At 57.7% G+C, this 19,742-nt stretch overlaps 1 protein-coding gene across 1 annotated transcript in view; it reads left to right on the top strand.

Annotated features, from left to right (window-relative positions):
• Nucleotides 1–19,292, top strand: part of TSPAN15 (tetraspanin 15) — a 48,947-nt gene extending 29,655 nt beyond the window's left edge. The window contains exons 3-8 of the mRNA XM_004470548.5: nucleotides 929–1,003; nucleotides 8,140–8,235; nucleotides 10,572–10,688; nucleotides 16,496–16,543; nucleotides 18,074–18,190; nucleotides 18,461–19,292. Coding sequence (XP_004470605.1) covers nucleotides 929–1,003; nucleotides 8,140–8,235; nucleotides 10,572–10,688; nucleotides 16,496–16,543; nucleotides 18,074–18,190; nucleotides 18,461–18,610 — 603 coding nt within the window. The 3' untranslated portion in view covers nucleotides 18,611–19,292. The remainder of the gene's footprint in view (nucleotides 1–928; nucleotides 1,004–8,139; nucleotides 8,236–10,571; nucleotides 10,689–16,495; nucleotides 16,544–18,073; nucleotides 18,191–18,460) is intronic.
• Nucleotides 19,293–19,742: the final 450 nt, after the last annotated feature.

Consider the following 19,742-nt stretch of genomic DNA (forward strand, 5'->3'; position numbering starts at 1 on the left):
GGGAGAGCAAGTAAAAGCAGAAATAGGTGGGAAGTGAGCGCATTAGCTTGTGGGACCAGGAGGCCCTTGGCTTGTGCAGAGGTGCAGGGAGCACCGGTGGGGTCTCTCTCCGCCACCCCCCGGCTGGAGCTGCTCCGCCTGGCATCATCCTTGGGCTGTCTTTGAGCGGGTCCCCGGCAGCCCCAGGCCAAAAGAATCCCCGCAAGGCTTGATCCCAGGTGCTTTTTCCGGGTTACTTGGGCCAAAGTCCCAGGGCGTGGCCGGCCTGCTTGGGCCCGGGGTCAGGGGGTGGAGCCTTCCCTGGCGGCTGTCTGTGGGGTGAGGATGGCCCCCTAGAGCCAGGGCGCCGGCAGGCAGGCCTGCTCACCCCCATGGGTTGTGTTTCGGTCCCCCCTTGTCCCCTCGGAAGGGCAGCCCCTCTCCACAGGGCCTGATGCTGCCTGAGGCTGGAAGGTGCTGGAGTCAGCAGGGACAGTGCCTGCTATTCAGTGAGGGCAGGGGTGGGGTGCACCCCTCCTAAGCCTCAGGCACCCCTCAGCCACCCTGGGGGTTTAGGGGATCCGCACCGTGGGCCGGAATGCCCGCACGACACAGGCAGGCCCTGTCCTCTGGCCATGGGCACAGCCACAAGGGGCGGCTCTCCTCCCCGGGTGGGGGGTCGGCTTCCCCCTCCACCCCAGCAAGGACGTGGGGCAGACACTGGTGACAATTCAGCCGAGACATCTGAGTCACTCTTCCTGACCGCTGGCTCCAACGTTGGACTTTCCCAGGGACTGTCTGTCCACTTCCTGTGTTCTCGCAGAGGAAGGGGCGACAGACCCGGTCGCCGGTGCGTGCTCGCGCAGAGGCGGTCCCGCCATGGCCCCCCGGTGCCCGATCGCAGAGCAGGTGGCGCTTCCTGTGGGTGACTCTCAACTTTGCTTTTTAGTTCATGTACATCCTTGGAATCTGCCTCATCATCGAGCTTGCTGGCGGCGTAGTGGCCTTGATCTTCCGGAACCAGGTGGGTCTGTCCACCCCTCCATCGTGGCACGTCGACTGGGCGAGCGGCGAGTGCGCCCTGGGCTGTGGGCCAGGGGTGCCGTGCTGAGCAGAGCTGACCCCTGCCTCTCGTGGAGCTTCCATTCAGCTGGGGGAGGCAGGCACTGACCAGGTTGACCAGAGAATGAGAAAGCCGGGGCAGAGGTGGGGAGGACAGCATTTAAGAGGGTGGTGACACGGCTGAGGAGGAGGCGACGTTTGATTTGAGGCCTTCATCGTGAAAGGGAGCCAACCAGGGAAGCTCAGAGGGAACAGGCAGGGGCAGGGGTATGGCAGGAGCAAAGGCCCTGGGGCAGACATGAGATCGACAGGTGTGCAGAGTGGGCCAGTGATGGGGAGGGGGCGGGAGGGGACTTCACTGGAGATGAGATGCTGGAGCGCCGCCTCTTCTCTGGATGACCGTGAGTGTTTCCCTTAGCCTCTCAGACCCTCAGGTGCCTTAGCTGTAAAAGTTTCTTGCTTGTGGGGTTTTGGGAGAAGACCTGATGAGATGGGCGTGTGCAGAACCAGGCATGGTGCCGGCTGTAGTGTGCCCTCGTGTCATGTTAGCTTCTCCACCCCAAGGCCTGGGGAAGGCAGAGGACTTGCCCAAGGCCCCACGGGGAGCGAGTGGCGGGGTGGGGCACGGAGGGGTTGGGGCAGCGACCGAGCAAACCAGATCTTCGTCCTCCTCCCTTACCTTCTCCATTTGTCTTTTTTGGGGCACAGGTGGGGCTTGGGGAGCAGAAGCTCCGTTCTCAGTTCTCTCCGTCCATTCCCCTGCCTCTACCCGTACCCTGGCCCTAGCCAGCTGGGTTTCTGGCCTCCCGGGGCAGTTGTTGCAAGGAGGCTGCATCAGGGTTACAGCAGATTGCCTTCCTTGTAGAAGCTGAGCCCAGGGCAGCAGTCCCTATCCCAGGCCCTGTGAGACCCCAGTCTGACCTGCCACGACCGTCCTCAGGCAAGAGCGGGAGCAGCACCCACCCCTGCTCTGCCAGGACCTCCTGTGTGTGTGCCTGGAAGGCAGGGGGGTGGGGAGATTCCCTTCCTATTGACGGAGGCACAGTGAGGCTGAGAAACCCCCCAAGAGCACAGCAGATGCTTCCCCACTGTTTTGCTACCTTCCCCTCCTTTTCCTCTCCTACTTTCCCTAGCATCTGCTCTGAGCAGGCAGGGCATTGGGTCCCTTGGTGGCAGCCTGGAGGGAGCCTGGCATTTCTTCCCAGTGCCCACGGGACCTGGTCTGTGGCCAGGCGGGGCCTGCGGGCCTGTGGCTCTCCAGCGGTCACCGGGTCGTGCTCCCTGTCTGGAGCCCAGACCCACGGCCTGGTCACCAGCCTCAATGGCTTTAATGCACAGTCTCCCAAGTGAACACCACTTTCCATTTTCAACAAACTTTCACACCAGCAGTCTCGTCATTTCCCAATACTCTGTATGTCAGAAAGGGCTCCTTGGTCGGAGTTCTCCAGGGAAGCAGAACTGACAGGAGATATATACACATACATATGTGTATAACTATTTAGAGATGTATTATAGAAATTGGTCACAGCTGTGGGGATTGGCCAGTCCAAATTCTGTAGGTAGACCAAATTCTGTAGGTCGGGAATTCCGATGAAGCTTTTGAGTTCTGCAGGGGAAGCTGGTGGACTGGAGCAGAGACAGAAACGTATCCTTCTGGAAGCTGCAACCATCAGTTCTCCCGTTAAGGCCTTCAGCGGAGTGGACGAAGACGTCTCCCATTGCTGAAGGCAGTCCCTTCAGTTGCTTGTGGATGTCATCAGCCATTGATGCGACCGACTCCCTGATGATTTAAATCAGCAAAATAGCCTCACGGTAACAGGCCAGTGCTGGCTTGACCCAACAACTGGCTGCCATCCCCTGGCCAAGCTGACACATGAATTGAACCATCACATCCCCTATTTTGAGGTGAGGGAGCTGAGACACAGGCACTGGCCTCGGAAACCTCAGGGGCCTTTGGTCCTCAAATCTTAGGATGCCGTGGCAGTCATCAAGCGCCGTGGGGCTTCCCCTGGGATGGGGAAGAGCTGCGCCCGCCCCGTGCGTCCTTGCTGGTGGCCCTGCTGCCCCTCTGCAGCCCTGCAGGGGGTCTCCATTTGAGCCCAGGAAGCACCTCACCATCGGGCTCTCAGCTGTTTGGAGGGTCAGGGTGGGCCATAGCATCATATGCCCTTGATGTTCAACTTTAAAAATACAAGAGCAAGACATAAAGCTACAAAGACAGTAAGAGCTCCACAGAGGAAAAAGAGGTCTGGGGAAACACTGGAAGGAAATAGAAATACTAACTCTTACTTCCTTTGAGGGGTGGGACTAGAATAATTCTTATTCTCTCCCATAAATTTTTTCCCTAGCTCCCAAATTTTCTTTTCTTTTTTTTTAATCAAGGAGAAAATGCCATTTAAAGAAAAATAAGGTCCCTTCCGACTCCAGCGCAGTGTGACTTTGTAGAACAGAGAGCTGGGCTGGTGGTGGGGGAAGGGCAGGTGTCAGGTGGAGGAAAGGGGGAGCTGCTTCTCGGAGGAGTGAGGCCCCAATTCCATTTTTTCCTCACCAAGAGAAGACTTCTCAGGGCCACGATATCAGCAGTTCAGTCTCCAGCTCCTCAGGCTACTCCCGGTAGCCCTCAAGGACCCACGTGGGGTGACAAGTGGACACAAACCTCAGGCTAACGACTTTGCGCTGGGTTCTCAGGAAGGGGCACCGGCCGCAGCAGCCGCACCGTAACCGCAGCAAAAGACCAACAGAGTCCAGGGCACAAGGAAGAAACCCAGCCAGGCCTTGACCCTGGGAGAGGTCGCACCAGCCACTTCTCCGCTTTTCAGGGTGAGTGGCTGTGCAGCCGGGACCTGGGCACAGAGGCAGGTATTGGGAGCAGAGGCAGTGCAGTCACCTCCGCAGCTGTCTGGGTGCTCATCCCCCTGGACCCCTGCCGTTGTCCTATTTGTCCTGGGGCCTCTAATCAGGGCATTGGAGCTGTGCAGCCCCTGCCCTGTATTCCCAGCGTGCCAAGTTGTGGGGCCAGGCAGAGCAGAGCAGGGACACCTGTCGCTGGCGTCTGTACCGCCATCCCGGGGCCTCCCTCCCTCTATCACTGGGGGGGGGGCGTGGAGCAGTGCCTTCCCTCCAGGCCTTGACGAGAGTGTGCCATCTACACACCCAGCGCCAGGCCAGGGAAAGGTGGGGAGGCCCAGCAGTTTGTCAGAGCACAGACTGGCTCTGGGCACTGTGACTGTACGTCCTTCCCACCCAGACCAAGCTGCCAGTGGCTCTGCAGTAGAGACAGCTCTGCACTGAACTGGCCACGCTCCTACAGCTGGCCCCACTGTGAACAGCCATTTGGGGTGAGGGCTAGAGCCCCACGTACCTGGGAAACTGAGGCATAACACGACCCCGTTTTCTGGGTTCATGCCTGTGACTTTGGGCCAGATGCGAGGAAGGGTCTGGCAGATATTCCAAAAGAGCCCTTCAGCCTTCTACGCCTGGGTTCTTGTCAGCCTCGGTTGCCAGATTGGGCTGGAGCAGAGACTGGGGTCTGGAAGCAAAGAGGAGGAGTCCCTGCCTTTAGGGGAGCTGGGGAAGCCCAGAGATGCTGGCTGGGCCCAGGCACAAAGGTAGGAAGGAAGCCCTAGGCTGAGCACCATGCCTTCCCCCCCCTCGCCCCCCCAACTTTGGGAACTGGGCCAGCAGCCGGACCTCCCAGCCTTGCACCTCAGAAGTGAATATGGAAGCAGCGGAAGCCAGCGGGTGGGGGTGGAGCCTGCAGGAGCCAGTGTGGCCCTGGGACTGAAGCTCAGACAGCCCCAGGAGCCCAGGACAGCCCACTCCCCAGAGAGGGGCGGGGTCCCTGGGGCTGACTGCGGGAGCCTGGGGGAGGCTCGGCTGTAGCCCCCTCCACCCCCCTTCCCTTTTCCTCTGTCCTCCGTGGAGCTGCTGCCTCATGTGCACCCGCTTGTGTTCCTCATTCATTTAGAAGTGCTCCACACAGCTTGCACAGAGGGGTGAGGCAGAAGCTTTGGAAATCCCTAATACTGGATTTAAAAAGAAAGAACTAGAGAGGACAATTCTTTAGCAGTTGGAGTCTAGCGGCTTAAACAGTCTGCTCTCTTGAACCGTGTGGGCTTTGAGGCTGGCTTATTGTCTGCTCATCTTGCCTGGGCCCCGTGGCCTTGTGTCAGGGATTCATGAAAGGTGATTTTCTGCCCTCGCTGGGAGCGGGCCCTGCTGGAGGGAGCTGGTTTAGAACAGAGAGGGGTGGCACTCGGGCATGCTTGGAGGAAGCCAGAACTCCCTCCACTGGGCTCCCACAGGGCGGGACCTCTTAGCCGCTCCCCCGAGGCCCCTACAGCATTACCGCACCTGCCTGCGCTGGCGCCGCACTTCACAGTTAGCACACTGCACGACCTGCTGGTCTTACTGGAGTTTCCCACCCCCGCCCTCCTTCTCTCCCCTGAAGTCTCAAGATCTCTTCCTCCCTCCCCCCACCCCGCCCAGCCCGGCCCAGGAGCCACCCAGGCGTGGGGGACCTCTCTGCCCGTGCAGCGCGGCGTTGACCCAAAGCCGTCCCAGTGGGAACGGGGGCAGCTGCCGCCCCGCGGAGCCCGGTGCCGCCGCGGGGACCATCTGTTCCTCCTGCCGGTTCCGAAGGGCCCTCTTCTCTGCAGGGCCCTGCCCGGCCTGCCAGATGGAAGGCCTAATTGTCACGAAGAGGCTTCTCTAGGGGCCAGCATGACTTTGGGAAGTGCTCAGAGGGCTGTGAGTACGTGAGGGGAGAAGCCGGGGCTGCTCACCAGAGAGGGAGGGGGCCCTTCACCCCTGCCCCTTCCCCACGCCGAGGACAACGCGCACACGCGTGCACACGCTTCTCTTCCTCCCTGCCCCGGATTCCTGCCCTCCTCCTGCCCCGTTTCCAGCCCTGGGGGATTCTAAGCAGTCAAGTTACCCAGTGGGGCATGGGGAAGGCGATCAGTGGGGCAGGGGAGTGCAGAGGGCCCGGGAGGATCCGGAGGGGTCACGGGGGGGGGGGACCGGGAGTGGCAGAAGCCACACCTCCCCACGCACTGCCCCTGGCACCCTCCCCACTCCACCCGCGTGCCCCGACCCGGCCGGCCCCGTGTGGCGTGCCATTCGGTGCTGTGAGCTCATTCCCCAGCCCCACCCTGGGTGGCAGACTGGCCCCACCCTGGTGTCCTGTTTCTCGGCACCCCCGGGCTATGCCCCAGCCAGCTGGCCTGTCACTTCAGGGCCCAGGAGAGCAGGCACCAGGGAGAAAATTTTCATGGGGCCGCTGGGAAGGGCAGGCCTGAAGCCAGGTGGGTCCCACCTCTGCCCAGGCCGTTCCCCAGATCCAGCGCCAGCTCCTGCCATCCTCTCTGTCCTCCTGGGTCTCCTGTGTGATCTCCTCGGCTCCCAGCCCGCTCCTTGCCATTTCTCATCAGCACAGGGTTTTCCTTCTGGCCGCAGCAACCAGGCTTCCTGCGCCAGCCTCCTTCATTCCTTGGTGCCAAGCTAAGCAGGTCTCCTTGCATCCTTTTATTCCTCTCGTGACACTGGAGATAGTTCGGGGAGATGACCCCAAAACTGAGCCTTGGGTCCTTATCTTGGCTTTTCAAAGAGTAAGAGGCTGGGAGTTTTGCCCCCTTTGTTCCAGCGTCTCTCTGCCACCCACCAGCTGAGTGACCTTGGACAAGTCCCATGACCTCTGGGGACTGCGGGGGAATTGTGTGGGGTCCCATTGAGTACCGGCCTGTCCTGGCAGCCCTGGATGCTGCCTCCATTGCAGTGGGGCTTCTGGTCAGGAGCTGGAGCCTCGGTTTCCCTTGGGATCGGCTGTTTTCCCCTGATGCCATGATGGGAATGAAGTGGTACCATACCTGTATTATCGTCACAGTGCACCCAGCGCCCTACTGTGTGCCTGACGTCCCACTAAGCACACTAAACCTCACAACATCCCTGTGGCGCGGAGAGTATTTTCACGCTCGTGTCGCAGGTGAGGAAGTGGAGCCTCGCAAGGCCACTGAAGTGCCTGAGCCTGGGGTGGCTGCAGGGACCGAGCTCTTGACCTGAGGCTTTTCAGCTCCTCCCAGATCTGGCTTTGACCCTCGAGTTGGAAGTTACTTTAAAGAAAGGCCCACGGGGCTGGTTTGTAAATGGGGAGACTGAGGTCCAGCGAGGGCAAGTGAGCTGGGAAGGGCTCGCAGCCGCAGAACCGGACCCGAAACCCCGGGCTGTGGCCCCCGCGGACGCCTCGGCCTCGGCCTGGTGCCTCTGGCCGCTGCCCCAGAGCTGAGAATGCCCCCTTTGTGCAGCGCAGCCTCTCCTGATACGCGGCCCCTGTCTCTGAAAGCCCCGATTGTCCCCCGTGCGTCTGGAGCCGGCGCCCACGCTCCCGGCCCCGCCCCTTCCCGCTCAGGGGTCCTTTGTCCTCGCAGACGGCAGCACAACAGCCGGGCTCTTCTTCCCGCAAGCCCAGTGTGACTGGGAGAGGGCGGCGCGCCAGCGGCCCTCCCGGGGGAAGCCGGCCCTGCCCCGGAGGGAGGGTGACCCGCTTGGACCGTGGGCCAGCATGCTGTCGCGACACGGAGGGAGGCCCGCCCGGAGGCGGGGAGGCCTGATCTCCAGCCCTGGCTGGGCCACCACCAGCCTGCTCGGTGACCTGGGCCGAGTCATGCCACCCCTCTGGGTCTCCGAATGGACCACAGGAGGCTGGATGGTGGCGAAGGGCAAAGGAAGATTTCACTGGCCTCTGGGTGGCCGAGAGAGCAGGAGGCCAGGAATCAGGCGAGCCGAGGCCCCCACCGGCATTGCCACTCCAGACCTGGTGCCCCCAGGCAGCCCCCCACCCCGGAGACCCCGCTCGGCTGATGTGGAGGAGGTGGGGCGAATCGCTTCTGCTCGAGGTGGCAGAGGGATTCCAGGGTCAGGGGAGGGCATGGGGCGCAAGGCCGAGGGTGCCCAGGGCTGGGCTGGAGGGGCGCTTGGTGCAGGCAGGGGTGGGGGCTGTGGGGGCCACACCGGCTCTCTGTGGGGACCCCTTCCGGGAGAACTCGGGTTGGATTCGGGGGTGTGTGGTTCTTATCCTTTGTGATTTCTCCTTCTAACTAGACCATTGACTTCCTGAACGACAACATTCGCAGAGGCATTGAGAACTACTATGACGATCTGGACTTCAAAAACATCATGGACTTTGTCCAGAAGCAGGTGAGCCAGGCACCCTCAAGTCAGAGATGTGCCTGCTGTGCCCTTCGCCGCCATTGGGACCCTGCTCAAGAAGGTGGGGAGAGGTGCCCGGTAGCTTAACCGTTCCTAGAGTGGGTGGCTGCTTAAGGACTGGCAGTGGATGGGGAAGCAGGGGCTTCTCCGCCAGGGATACACCCATCAGCTCTGGCCAGAGGATGATGTTTGCATTGGAACCAACCATCAGCTGGCCTGGGGATTCCATCGTCCTGCAGTGGGGCTGACAAATGCTCATCGGGCCCCTGCTTGATGCCAGGCCCTGTGCTGAGTGCTTCACACACAGCCTCTCCTTGTGATTCTCAGCTCCATTGTGCAAAGCTGGCATTGCTCTCCCTGATTTACAGACCAGGATATGAAGCCCAGAGGGGCTGATCGACTTGTCCAAGGTCACACAGCTAGGCGTGGGGGTGTGAGGATCTGAACTTGGGTCTGTCTGATTGTAAAGCACATGCCCTTTGAATTGCATCACAGAGAATGCTTCCAGATCCCCAAACCTGATGGCCCAAGGGGCACTGAGGAGACCCCAGAAAAGTTTTTGGCTTATATATCAGTCAGGGCCTCTGACCACATCACTCCCCTGGCTAAACCCTCCAGTGTTTCCATCATTCTTAAAATGCTTTCTCAGCCCCTATTTATTCAAGGCTTTATATGGTCTAGCCGTGCTGACCTCTCAACCTCATCTGCTCTACTCTTGCTTGCTCGGCCCCAGACACACTGGCCTCTGAATCTGCTCTCAAAATAAAACCTCATGTCTGTGCAGGGCCTTTGCGTGTGCTGACTGACAGTTTCCTATTAAATATCATCTCCTCAGAGCAGCCTCAGCTGAACTCCCCACCTGGAGTCACCCCTGCCCCACTCCTTTCCCTGTTTCATCAACTCCATGGACACAGCACTGCGTATGTGATCTTTTCATTTAGTGGTTGTATTAGTCAGCCGAAGGGGTGCTGATGCAAAATACCACCAATCGGTTGGCTCTTATAAAGGGTATTTATTTGGGGTAGAGCTTACAGTTACCAGGCCATAAAGCATAAGTTACTTCCCTCACCAAAGTCTTTTGCTACGTGTTGGAGCAAGACGGCTGCTGACATTCAGGCTTCCTCTTCCTCTTAAGGCTCTGTGGTCCCAGCGTCTTCTAAGATCAGCTGTAGGCCATCAGGCTTTCTGGGCATTGTCTCTCTCCCCAGAGCTCAATTCTCTCCAGGCTCAGGCTTGCGTCTGTCCACAGGGTCAGCTGTAGACTATCAGGTGAACAGCTCGTCTATCCTCTGAGCCCCTGCCATGTCTGTGGCGCTGTCTCTATTCCTCTGTGTTCTTCTCCTATGTGCTTCCTTCCTGGGTTCCAGCTCAAAATTCCATCATCAAAACGCCAACTAATTCTTCTGCTCTGCCATGTAGTTTTCTCTGTGAGTCCCTGCCCACCAAGGGGGAGGGGACACAATCTCCTGCTGACATGGCCCAATCAAAGCCCCAAGCATTGTTTAATCAAAGTAAAAGTGAAACCTCTGAATCCAATACAATCTAATATGCCCGGAGGGACAGACCAGTTTACAAACACAATTCCAGTTTTTGAAAGGCATAAATAATACCAAGCTACTACAGCAGTGTACTCTCTGTCTCCCTCCACTGCAGTGTGTGCCACAAGGGCAGGGGCTGTGTTGGTTTTGCTCACTATTGTATCTCCAGTGTCTGAACAATGCCTTGCACATACCAGCAATTCAGTAGAGTCCTAAGTACTTCCCAGGGGAGGTGATGCAAGCATCGGCTACATGATGCCAGCCTTCCCATAATTTCAGTCCTGAGCCCCAGGTGGGATGCGAGGTGTGCTTGCCTCCTTTGCGAAGGACAGGACAGACAGATCTCCCCTGGGGGGCGGACCTGGCTTCTCAGGATGGGGGGAGGAAGCCCATTTGGGGCCACTGGGGTTGGGGGGAACTTGCACAGAACCACAATCTCGTGGACATTAACTGTCATCCTCTCCAGTCTGGCGCTGGCACCAGCGACACAAAGATGAAGGAGATAGAGTCCACCTGTCAGGGGAGCATTTCTTGCAGTGTTTAGCCATTACCATTTCCCCAAGAGGCTGCCAGCCTTCACCTGCTTGCCCTTCTGTGATGGGGAGCTCACTACCTCCTGGGCAGCCCATGCCACTTTCAGTCAATTCTGGCCTGACAAAGTACAGTTTGATGTGCTCCTGTGTAGCTGCCCCCTCCCATGGGGACCCCTGGCAGGGCCCCTTCCTCCTGTCTGATGGGGTCTCTCTGATGATGGCAGCTCCTCTTTACTGCTTGTTTCCTTCTCAGTTTAAGTGCTGTGGCGGGGAAGACTACCGAGATTGGAACAAAAACCAGTACCACGACTGCAACGCCCCTGGACCCCTGGCCTGCGGGGTGCCCTACACTTGCTGCTTCAGAAACACGGTACCTGCCACTGGGGGGGGCATGTTGGAGGCCACCCCGGCTGCTCAGGCACCTCCCTCATCTTTCTGCCCACACTGAGGACAGAGGGGGTCGGGTGGGAAGGGGCAGGAGAGGGCGGCTGAGCCTTAGGGATGAACCTGGGGTGGGGTGGGGGGAGGCCTTGCTTTCCCGTCAGCTCTCAGTTATTGCACGCTCACCCTCCTCTGTGCTTTAGTGGGACCAGCTCGCTCGGTCACCACAGCCAGCCCGCGGGCAGGTGTTGTTATTTTACCCACTTTACAGATAAGGGAAGCAAAGCCCCAGAAAGCTCCATGCCTGCCCGAGGCTCACGGGGCTGGGATGAATCACAGGTGGCCAGCACCAGAGCCGTGCCCCAGATGAGCGGGCACAGAACAGGAGCAGGCTTCAGGCCGGGACCGAGCAGGGCTGGGGGGACCAGAGCAGGGCTTGCACCCCGGGGTCTCAGGAGGGCTGTGGGCCTGAGGCCCTGGTGATTGTCAGCAGCAGGGGGCTGGATGGGGGCCTGCTGTTGTGAGAGCTGGGCCCAGCACGAGCCTCTCAGCCCCACCACCCTTGGGGCACCGTCCTGTGCAGTCACCGCTTAAGAGCAAGAGGCTTCATCAGTCTTCCGTGCTTGACTGCAGAAGTTGGCTCGTTTCAGGGTTGGAAGGAGGCAGGGAGCTTTGTAATTACTCATGCCCCAAATAGTCATGGAAAATTTCTCTTCTGACGTTTCCATCGTTCTGTGCCTACTGCTGGATTCTGTAAACGAGCAGCTGCTGGTGGGGGTGGAGGCCCAGCCAATGAGCGTGGGAGCCAGCGCCAAGTGCACTCGCCCTGAAAATGCTAGATGGGGGGGCTTGGGAACTTTTAGCTGCCATGGCAGGGTGGCTCTCTGGGTAGGGGCAGAGCGGGGGAGGAGGCGCACGGGGTTTTCAGAGAGGCCAGGGAAGGGAGGGCTCCTGAGCAGCAGCAGGGCAGCGGCGCCAGAACGGCGAGTCCAGGTGTGGAGCCGTAACTTGCATCGTTCATTCAGTCATTCCTTTATTCACTCATCCAACAAATCTTTTTTGAGGACCTACCATGTGCCAGAAACATTCTAGGTGGTAGGGATAGAGCCGACGCACAAAAATCTCGGCCCATGTGGAGCTGACACCCTGGAGGGGAAAACTGACAAAATAAGAAGGTAAAAGATTGAGTGTGTTGGAAGGTGATGCTAAGGAAAAAAATAAAGCAGGGACATGCAGGGTTTCACTTTGAGATTCTAAGAAGGCTATTTCACAGTTGAAAAAAGCAAAAAACAAAACCTGAGGGAAGGGAGGGAGTGAGCTAGGAACGTGTCTGGGGGAGGGATATTCCTGGCAGAGAGACTAGCAAGTGCAAAGGCCCTGAGGTGGGAATAGCGCCAATGCGTTTGAGAAAAAGCACAGTGACCAGTGTGGCTGGAGCAGAGTGAGTGCAGGGGAGAGCAGTAGATGAAGCCAAAGAGCTCCACGGTGAAGACTTTGATGTTACCTTGCATGACGGGCTGTGCAGGGCTACAAGTAGAGGTTACACCAGATCACCCTGGCTGCTGTGCAAAGAGCAGACGGTAGGGGGCAGGAGTGGACACAGGGAGTAGGGTCAGGAGGTTAGTGCAGCGATCCCAGTGTCACCAGTTTTCTGGGAAGCAGACTCTGAGATGCTGGTTAGTGTGCAGGAGGCTTCTAAGGCGTCCTCTGAGGATCAGCACCCACTGATGGGAGGAGACAGAAGCAGGGCTGGGCAGGGGGAGAAGTCAAGCACCCACGCAGTCTCAGCGAGGGCCTCAGCCGAATCTATGAGTATGAGCCAGGATGGTCCTCCAGCGTTGGCCTGGGGGGTGGGGGCCTCGGCCTTCGGCTGCACATCCACCGACCATTGTATGTGGCTTACTGAGGCCGTCGTGGGAGGGAGCTGACAGCTAAAGCTTCTGCCAGCAGCACTCCCAGCAGCTGGGGGGGTTCTGGGCAGGAGAAGATGGGGGCCTTGAGCCAGGCATTGGTGGCGGGGGTGGTAAAAGCGGTCAGGTTCTGGCTTTGTTCTGAAAGTAAGCTGACAGGATTTGCTGACCTATCAGATGTGGGAGGTGGCGGAGGAGAGATCAAGGAGGACCCCACGTTTTGGCCGGAGCCCCAGGGAAGACAGGAGCCACTGCCTGGGAGGGGAGGGCTGCCGGGAAGCAGGTGCTCAGGGCGGCCGTGTGGACTTGGCAGGAGGAGATGGGAGTTCCACGAGAGGCCCTGGGGGTGTAAACACAGATGCTGGCCACACAGGACGGACTCTCAAGAGCCCTGAGTGGACGGGGAGGTGGCTTTCACCTGACTGAAGTTGTCTCTGGTCCCATGTTACAGAACTACCATCAGCTCTCTCTGAGCCAATCCACACCTACCTGATTTTCTCTAAATATAAAAGAGGCTGTTTCCTTCCTTAATAGAATCAGTTTGATTTGTGTACAAATCTATTTCTTTATCCATTTTACATGATCTCATTTGACAAAGGATTTGAATGAGCACACAGGAAATGCAGAGAACAAAAAACTAAAATTAAAAAATATCAGGAGCATGGAAAATGTATTCTAAAATAGGCATAGATGAAGAGAAAAATATAAAACCCTAAAGGGCCTCCGGAATCACTGGAAATGAGATTTGGGTTTGGTGGTTTAGAGCTACCTGGCAGCCAAAGGTAAAAGGGAGACTTGGCCTGTTAAATCATTCTCATTGTTAAACAGAAAACCTACCAAAAGCAACTTTGTTTCCTGGCTCTTAGCTTTAAAAGAAATGTCTCCTGGGTGACTTTATTTAGAGGATGTGGAGCAATAGAGCTTCATGTATGCTCATAAAGCTTTGGTCATACTAATATGCGACAGCGATGCCCCACAGACCTGCTGGTGTGGAGGGCAGCTTGCTCTACGTTAAATGGCCCCAGACTGCAGTGCCTGTTGAGCTCTCACGTCCAATTTTTGGAGCTATCCCCTTGCTGGGGATTGAATCACGTCCTGCACAAAAGGCATGTTCAGGTCCCAACCCCTGGGCCTGGGGTGTGAGCCCATTTGTAAGTAGGAACTTTGAAGGTGTGAAGCCTGAGTGAGGGCGGGCTTGATCCAATATCGCTGGAGTCCTTAAAAGCAAAGGAAATTGCACCCAGAAAGAGACGCCATGGGTGGCAGCCAGAAAGTGGAAGTCCGTGGCACCTGGAAGAGAAGGGAGAAGATGCCGCCATGTGCATTGCCAGGTGACGGAAAAGCCAGGAACCCCAAAGATTGTCCGCCGGGAGATACTGAACCTGGGAGGAGGCAAGCCCTCTAGCCTGTGAAACCGTGAGCCAGCAGATTCCTGTTGTTAAGCCAACCGGTTGTGTGGGATTTGTCTGAGCTGCCGGGAATCTGGTACACCCCTCCCTTGCTGTTGGCTGCCCTTTGGGGGCCTGTAACTGGAGGCCTGTCTCCTGCTTTCCCGTTGGCTGCTCAGACCCAATAACCCAGCTCATGGGTTCTGTATCTTCAGGTGAGAGGAAGACGCATGAATAGCAAAACAGCGACTTTGGTGTACTGGCCGATGGCTGCTCAGAGGCCACCTTGCTAACTGCCTGTCCTGCGGTCCTGCAGCAGTTGGGCAGCTGATGTCAGGACCCCTGGAACTTCAGCAGAACCTCTGGTGAAATACTGACTCTATGCTCAAACCCAGGCAGGCTTGGCCTTTTGAAAGACCACGGGTGCATCTTACCACCCCTTGGGGAGGGAGCTCTGGTGGCAGGAGAGGCAAGACCTACCCTGGGGACAGGGAAGGGTTCTGGGCTCTACACATGTGTGTAAGGGAAGGCACCTCTGCCAGCTGCATGTCTGCTGGGACACGGGGCACTCCCGGGGCAGAGGTTATGATTTAGTACTCTGGTCCAGCCTGATGAAGTTACTGCACTGCTCCTTGTCACATGCTTATATGCCTTATAGTTTACCTATTTATTTATTATTTATCTCTTCCTTGCTATTCCATGAAGACAAGGACTTTAAAAAATTTTAATTAATATTAAAATGAGAGCAATTGTATGTTTACAGAAAAATCTCACAGAACGTACAGAGCTCCCAAGTATACATCCACCCCCTCCACATGCATACACGTTAGAGGCCTTGTTTTGTTCTATACTCCAAGTGCCAAGAATGGTGATTAGCACATAACAGCTCAATTCCTCTTTGTTAAGTGAACGAAATGGGTGAATAAATGAACGAGGTAGAAAGCACCCCCTCGCATCATGCCCTCATGCCCCTCAGGCCTGGCTCTCCGTGGGGGTCAGGGCCACAAACGGCTGCCTGGCCGCTTGGGGTGCTGGGCGTGGCTGGCCTGGGGGCACCTGCTGGCCGTCTGCACCGAGGCAGGTAATTTTGCCCACACCAAGCCCTGTCATTCAGAATGATCTGGATGATGTCTGAGGCCACCTGCTGTCTTGGAGGGGGAGCAGACGCCTGTCCTTGCCCTTCCAAGGCCGGATCATGCCAACCAGTGCAGCCAAGCTCTGCTGTCGGCCTGGCCCGGGGCAAGCACTGACGTGTGCATCTCATTTCATGTCCTAAACAGCACTCTGAGGTGGGCTCAGTGATCATCACTGCTGGTAGGGAAGACAGAGGGGCCCCTTCACTCACTCATCCATCCATTCATTCAACAAGGATTCGTTGAGTGCCTCCCACGTGCTGGTCCCTCAGCAGCCTACCTAAGGCCGCTCAAGGAGCTAGGAGGTGGTAGAGCAGGATCTGGACCCAGGAAACCCGACGGGAAGAGCCCTGCCAGCCCCGTGACTTGGGGCTTGCCTAGGGAGGTGTGTCACTCAGGGTTCTAGAGAGAAAGAGAACCAAGAAGATACACACATACGAGTGTGTGGATGTATATATGTACATGCTATACGTGCATGTATATACAAAGATTTATTTTAAGGGATTTGCTCACGTTGTTATAGGAGGTGGCAAATATGAAATCTGGGGAGGGCCAGCAGGCTGGAAACCCAGTAGGTGTTGACGTTGCCATCTTGAGGCAGAATTTCTTCTTTGAGAACCTTCAGTTTTGCTCTTTAAGGATTTAAAGCGATTGGAGGGAGAACTAGCCACATTATTATAAATAAATGAGGGTAATCTCCTTTATTTAGGGTCGACTGATCATAGGTGTTAACAGCAGCTACAAAACTCCTTCGCAGCAACATCTCGGCTAATGTTGGAGCAGACGGCCTGGTCCATGGTCTAGCCAGGCTGACTCATAAAATTCACCACCTCTGGAGGGGTTGCACGGGGCTGGGGCCTCGAGACCCCGGGACCTGACCACAGCTTCCCTGAGCTCAGATTGATCGGTATCTGGGAGTCCCTGAGAGCAGCCCCCTTCCCAGGAAGCGGTAGTGGCACCCTCCACTGGCCCTCTGGGTGGGTGGTGGTCTCCAAGGCAGGGAAGTGTAGCCAGGGGCCCCGACTGGCTGCTCACCCTCAGGTCTGAGCCTTTTCTTCATAAGAGCCAGCGGAGTGCCCTGACCTCTGGGATAGTAGCTCTGGGGCGCTGCAGGGGTGAGGGGGGGAGGCTGGGGGTCCCCCCACCCAGCGCCACGGGCCCAGCCTTCCCACCTGTCCTCCCTGGATGTTTCCCTGGGGGCAGTCGAGATGCAGACACGGCCAGACTACCTGGGGGGGAATCGGCTCCGTGACTTTGGACGGAGGCCCTCTGCGCCTCAGTACTTCCATCCATAAAATGGGGAGAAAATGGCATCTTGTAAAGGAAGCATGTTAAGTATTATCTGCTAAACTATTTCTATTTCAGACCGACGTCGTCAACACCATGTGTGGCTACAAAACAATCGACAAGGAGGTAGTGTCTAAAATCCCGTTTCCCCCAGGAATGTTGCTCTTCCCATCCCACCCCCAGGACGATTGGCAGGATCCCTGGGGGAGGGTGCGGGGGGGGGGCCGGATCCCTGGGGGAGGGTGCGGGGAGCTCGACTGCTGAGGTTTCCCAACCTCCCCAGCTCTGAACAGGAGCCAGGGACCGCCAGGGTTTGCCACCCCCATTCAGACACAGAAGTGCACAGGTTGCTAGGAGTCCTGCAGGCTGGGCGAGGGCCCCGGCCCAGGGTGCCAGGCACCCACTGTGGGCTTTCCCCAGAGGCCCGCACGGCGCTTGCTGGTGCCCCGTGTGGCCAGCCTGCTCGGCACGCCCTGCCTCTGCCCTCGGAGCGGCGGGTCTGCAGACCGCTCCAGCTGGGTCCCTCAGCCGGGACCTCAGAAGCCCCTGGAGGACGGCGAGCCTGCCTGGCCCACACCGCCGGCCCAGGGCAGCTTCCTGGGCAGCTCCGCTGGGCTAGGAGAGAAGCCGGGGGTGGTGCTGGGAAGGGAATCCAAATAACGATGACCTCGAGCTGCCTTGGAGGTCCTCAGAGCGGAGCCCCTGACCCGGCAGCCTCAGCCTCACCTGGGAGCTTGGCAGAGATGCAAATTCTCAGGCTTTGCCCAAGACCTCCTGAATGAGAACCTCTTGGGCTGGGGCCCAGCAGGTGACTCTGACACATGGTAAAGTTTGAGGACCATAGATCAGCAATGGTTCTCAACCCATCAGCCCCAATGGCCATTTTTATGATAAATACTTGGTAATGCCCTATTTATTATCCTGAAATGAAATTCACAGATACAAGCTTCCTGACACACATAACTGAGATCAAAGGAGAAATAGAACGATTCACAGTTACATAACAACGTATTTCAGCATGCCACTGCTGAGGCCCTAGAGAGAGACTGAAGGAGACGCAGTAAAGTCATCGTGTTTGTAGTTGCCGTGTTGTCACCGATAGGAAGACTCCCCGAGACTGCGCTGCTGCAGAGGCAGCTGATTCACGGGGGTTGTCTTGGCAACTCACATACGTGGGCATCATTTTGCCATTGCTTTTTAAAATGTGAACAACTCTTCATAAAGTTCTGAACAAAATGAAGTACGACCATTAATTTACATAGCAGTATTTCTGGAAAATTCAGTGCACATATGAAAACCATTCAGAATGCACTGTGCTTTTTTTTTTTTAACCTGGAGTTAGGGTTTTGGCTCAGCTGTTTATAAATGGGATTCCTGCCCACAGGCCTGCCTGAGGCAGGGTCGTCATTTGTGGAGGAGAATTGCCCTGAGCTTTGCAGCCCCTCGGCCCAGAGCCCCAGAGTTTGTGAGAACCAAACATGCCCCCACAAACGTCCAGGCTGTTCCCTGGGGAGCAGGACTGCTTTATTGAGGGCGGTGGTCTGCAACCACCCTGTCACCATGAGGCGCAGAGGTTGAGGGACATTCCCATTCCGGGCAGGTGGGGGGGCCTCTGCCCCGCCGGCCAGGCTCCACCCCCACACCCCCCCCTTGCAGCGCCTCAGCGTGCAGGACGTCATCTACGTGCGGGGCTGCACCAACGCCGTGCTCATCTGGTTCATGGACAACTACGCCATCATGGCGGGCATCCTGCTGGGCATCCTTCTTCCCCAGGTGGGCTGGCACCCCCACCCCACGGGGAGGGGAGCGGGCGGGTACAGCTAGGCAGGCTGTAGGTTCAAATGGGGGGGGGGCATGGGACCCTGAACGGAGAGGCCTCTGCCGCTGGGGGATGGGGAGGGTCCCTGGGATTCCCCGGGAGGGGCAGAAGAGGGGCCGGGAGACGCTGCGCTGTGGGGGCTTCCCAGGCCGCCAGAGCCAGGAGGGTTCCTGAGGGCCAGGGACCGTCCAGGACGGCCCTCACTGGCCCCACGCCCCCCTCAGTTCCTAGGGGTGCTGCTGACCCTGCTGTACATCACCCGGGTGGAGGACATCATCACGGAGCACTCTGTCACCGACGGGCTCCTGGGGCCTGGCGCCAAGGCCAGTGTGGAGGCCGCGGGCACCGGCTGCTGCATGTGCTACCCCATTTAGGGCCCGGACCGGGCCTCCCGTGGGACAGAGCCAGGGCCGCATCTCCCAGTCCACGCGGGGACTGGCCAGCAGTGCGGCCCCTCTCCCGACACCTGGCACTGACCAAAGCCTCTGCCCCGCGCCTGGGCTGCCCGCACTGCTGCCCTGCGGCCACGGCTGGCCGAGCTCGACTCCGTTCCCTAAGAAGCCTCTGGGTGGCCCTGCCCGGATCCCACCCTGCTCAGAGCGGCACCCACACTGCAGGGTGCAGGGCGCGGGGAACAAAGGCGCGTCCTCTCCAGGCCTGGGTGGCTTGGGGGTGAGGGGAGCTCGGGGTTTAGCTCAGGGCTAGTTTCTGGCAGTGCCTTGGCTGGTGGTATTTATGTCCCTCTGGGGAGAGGGGAATGCGTGTGACCTTCTGGGGCCAGTGGGAGAGGGGCAGCCCCAGCCCCCCCACCCCTTCCTTGGCCACACTCCAGGGCCAGGTTGGGCCCTTTTCTCAGCCTTCCAGGTGCCTTGAGCCCACCCCCAGGGCTGCTCTTTTGCTGACCTGAATTTTTTATGTGATTTTTGTAACACTCAGTTTTGTACGTGTTAACAGGAGTTGCTGACTAATCAGAGCTGGGTGTATCTCCACACGCCCCATTCTTGCCCCTCCAATCCAGTTCGTTAATCAAACAATAAAGATGTGATTTTTTTTTTTTTTGTCTTTTGTACTCTTTTGATGCGGCCTCAGCTTTGGATAGGAATCCCCTTACGGTGCAAGCGCTGTCAGGGGCCAAGCGGGGGTGATGATTTGGTGCCAGTTGGGGGCACCGAGGCCTGAGGATGAGCATCTCTCCCAGGGGTGCCTGCTTCTGGTTTGGAATGGCCTTTCTCATTCTTCGGTGTGGCTACTTAAGGAAATGGCTTTTCCCAGCTGTACTTGGGGGCCAGAACCTTTCTCCGTCATTCCTGCTAAGAATTCTCTCATGGGAAACCTTGGGAGGAGGCAGAGAGCACAACACCTGTTGTACAGACTGGGGTGCAGTTTCAGCAAAGTATGCATGGGGTCCCTCCTCTGGGAAGTGGGGCAGATGGGGAACTAGGAAAGCCAAGGGTCCAGAAGGGAGTGGTACCCATAAATCCACGTGTGGTTTTAGGACCAGAGTGA

Source organism: Dasypus novemcinctus, chromosome 6 (assembly GCF_030445035.2).
Source record: "Dasypus novemcinctus isolate mDasNov1 chromosome 6, mDasNov1.1.hap2, whole genome shotgun sequence".
Classification (NCBI taxonomy): Eukaryota; Metazoa; Chordata; class Mammalia; order Cingulata; family Dasypodidae; genus Dasypus; species Dasypus novemcinctus.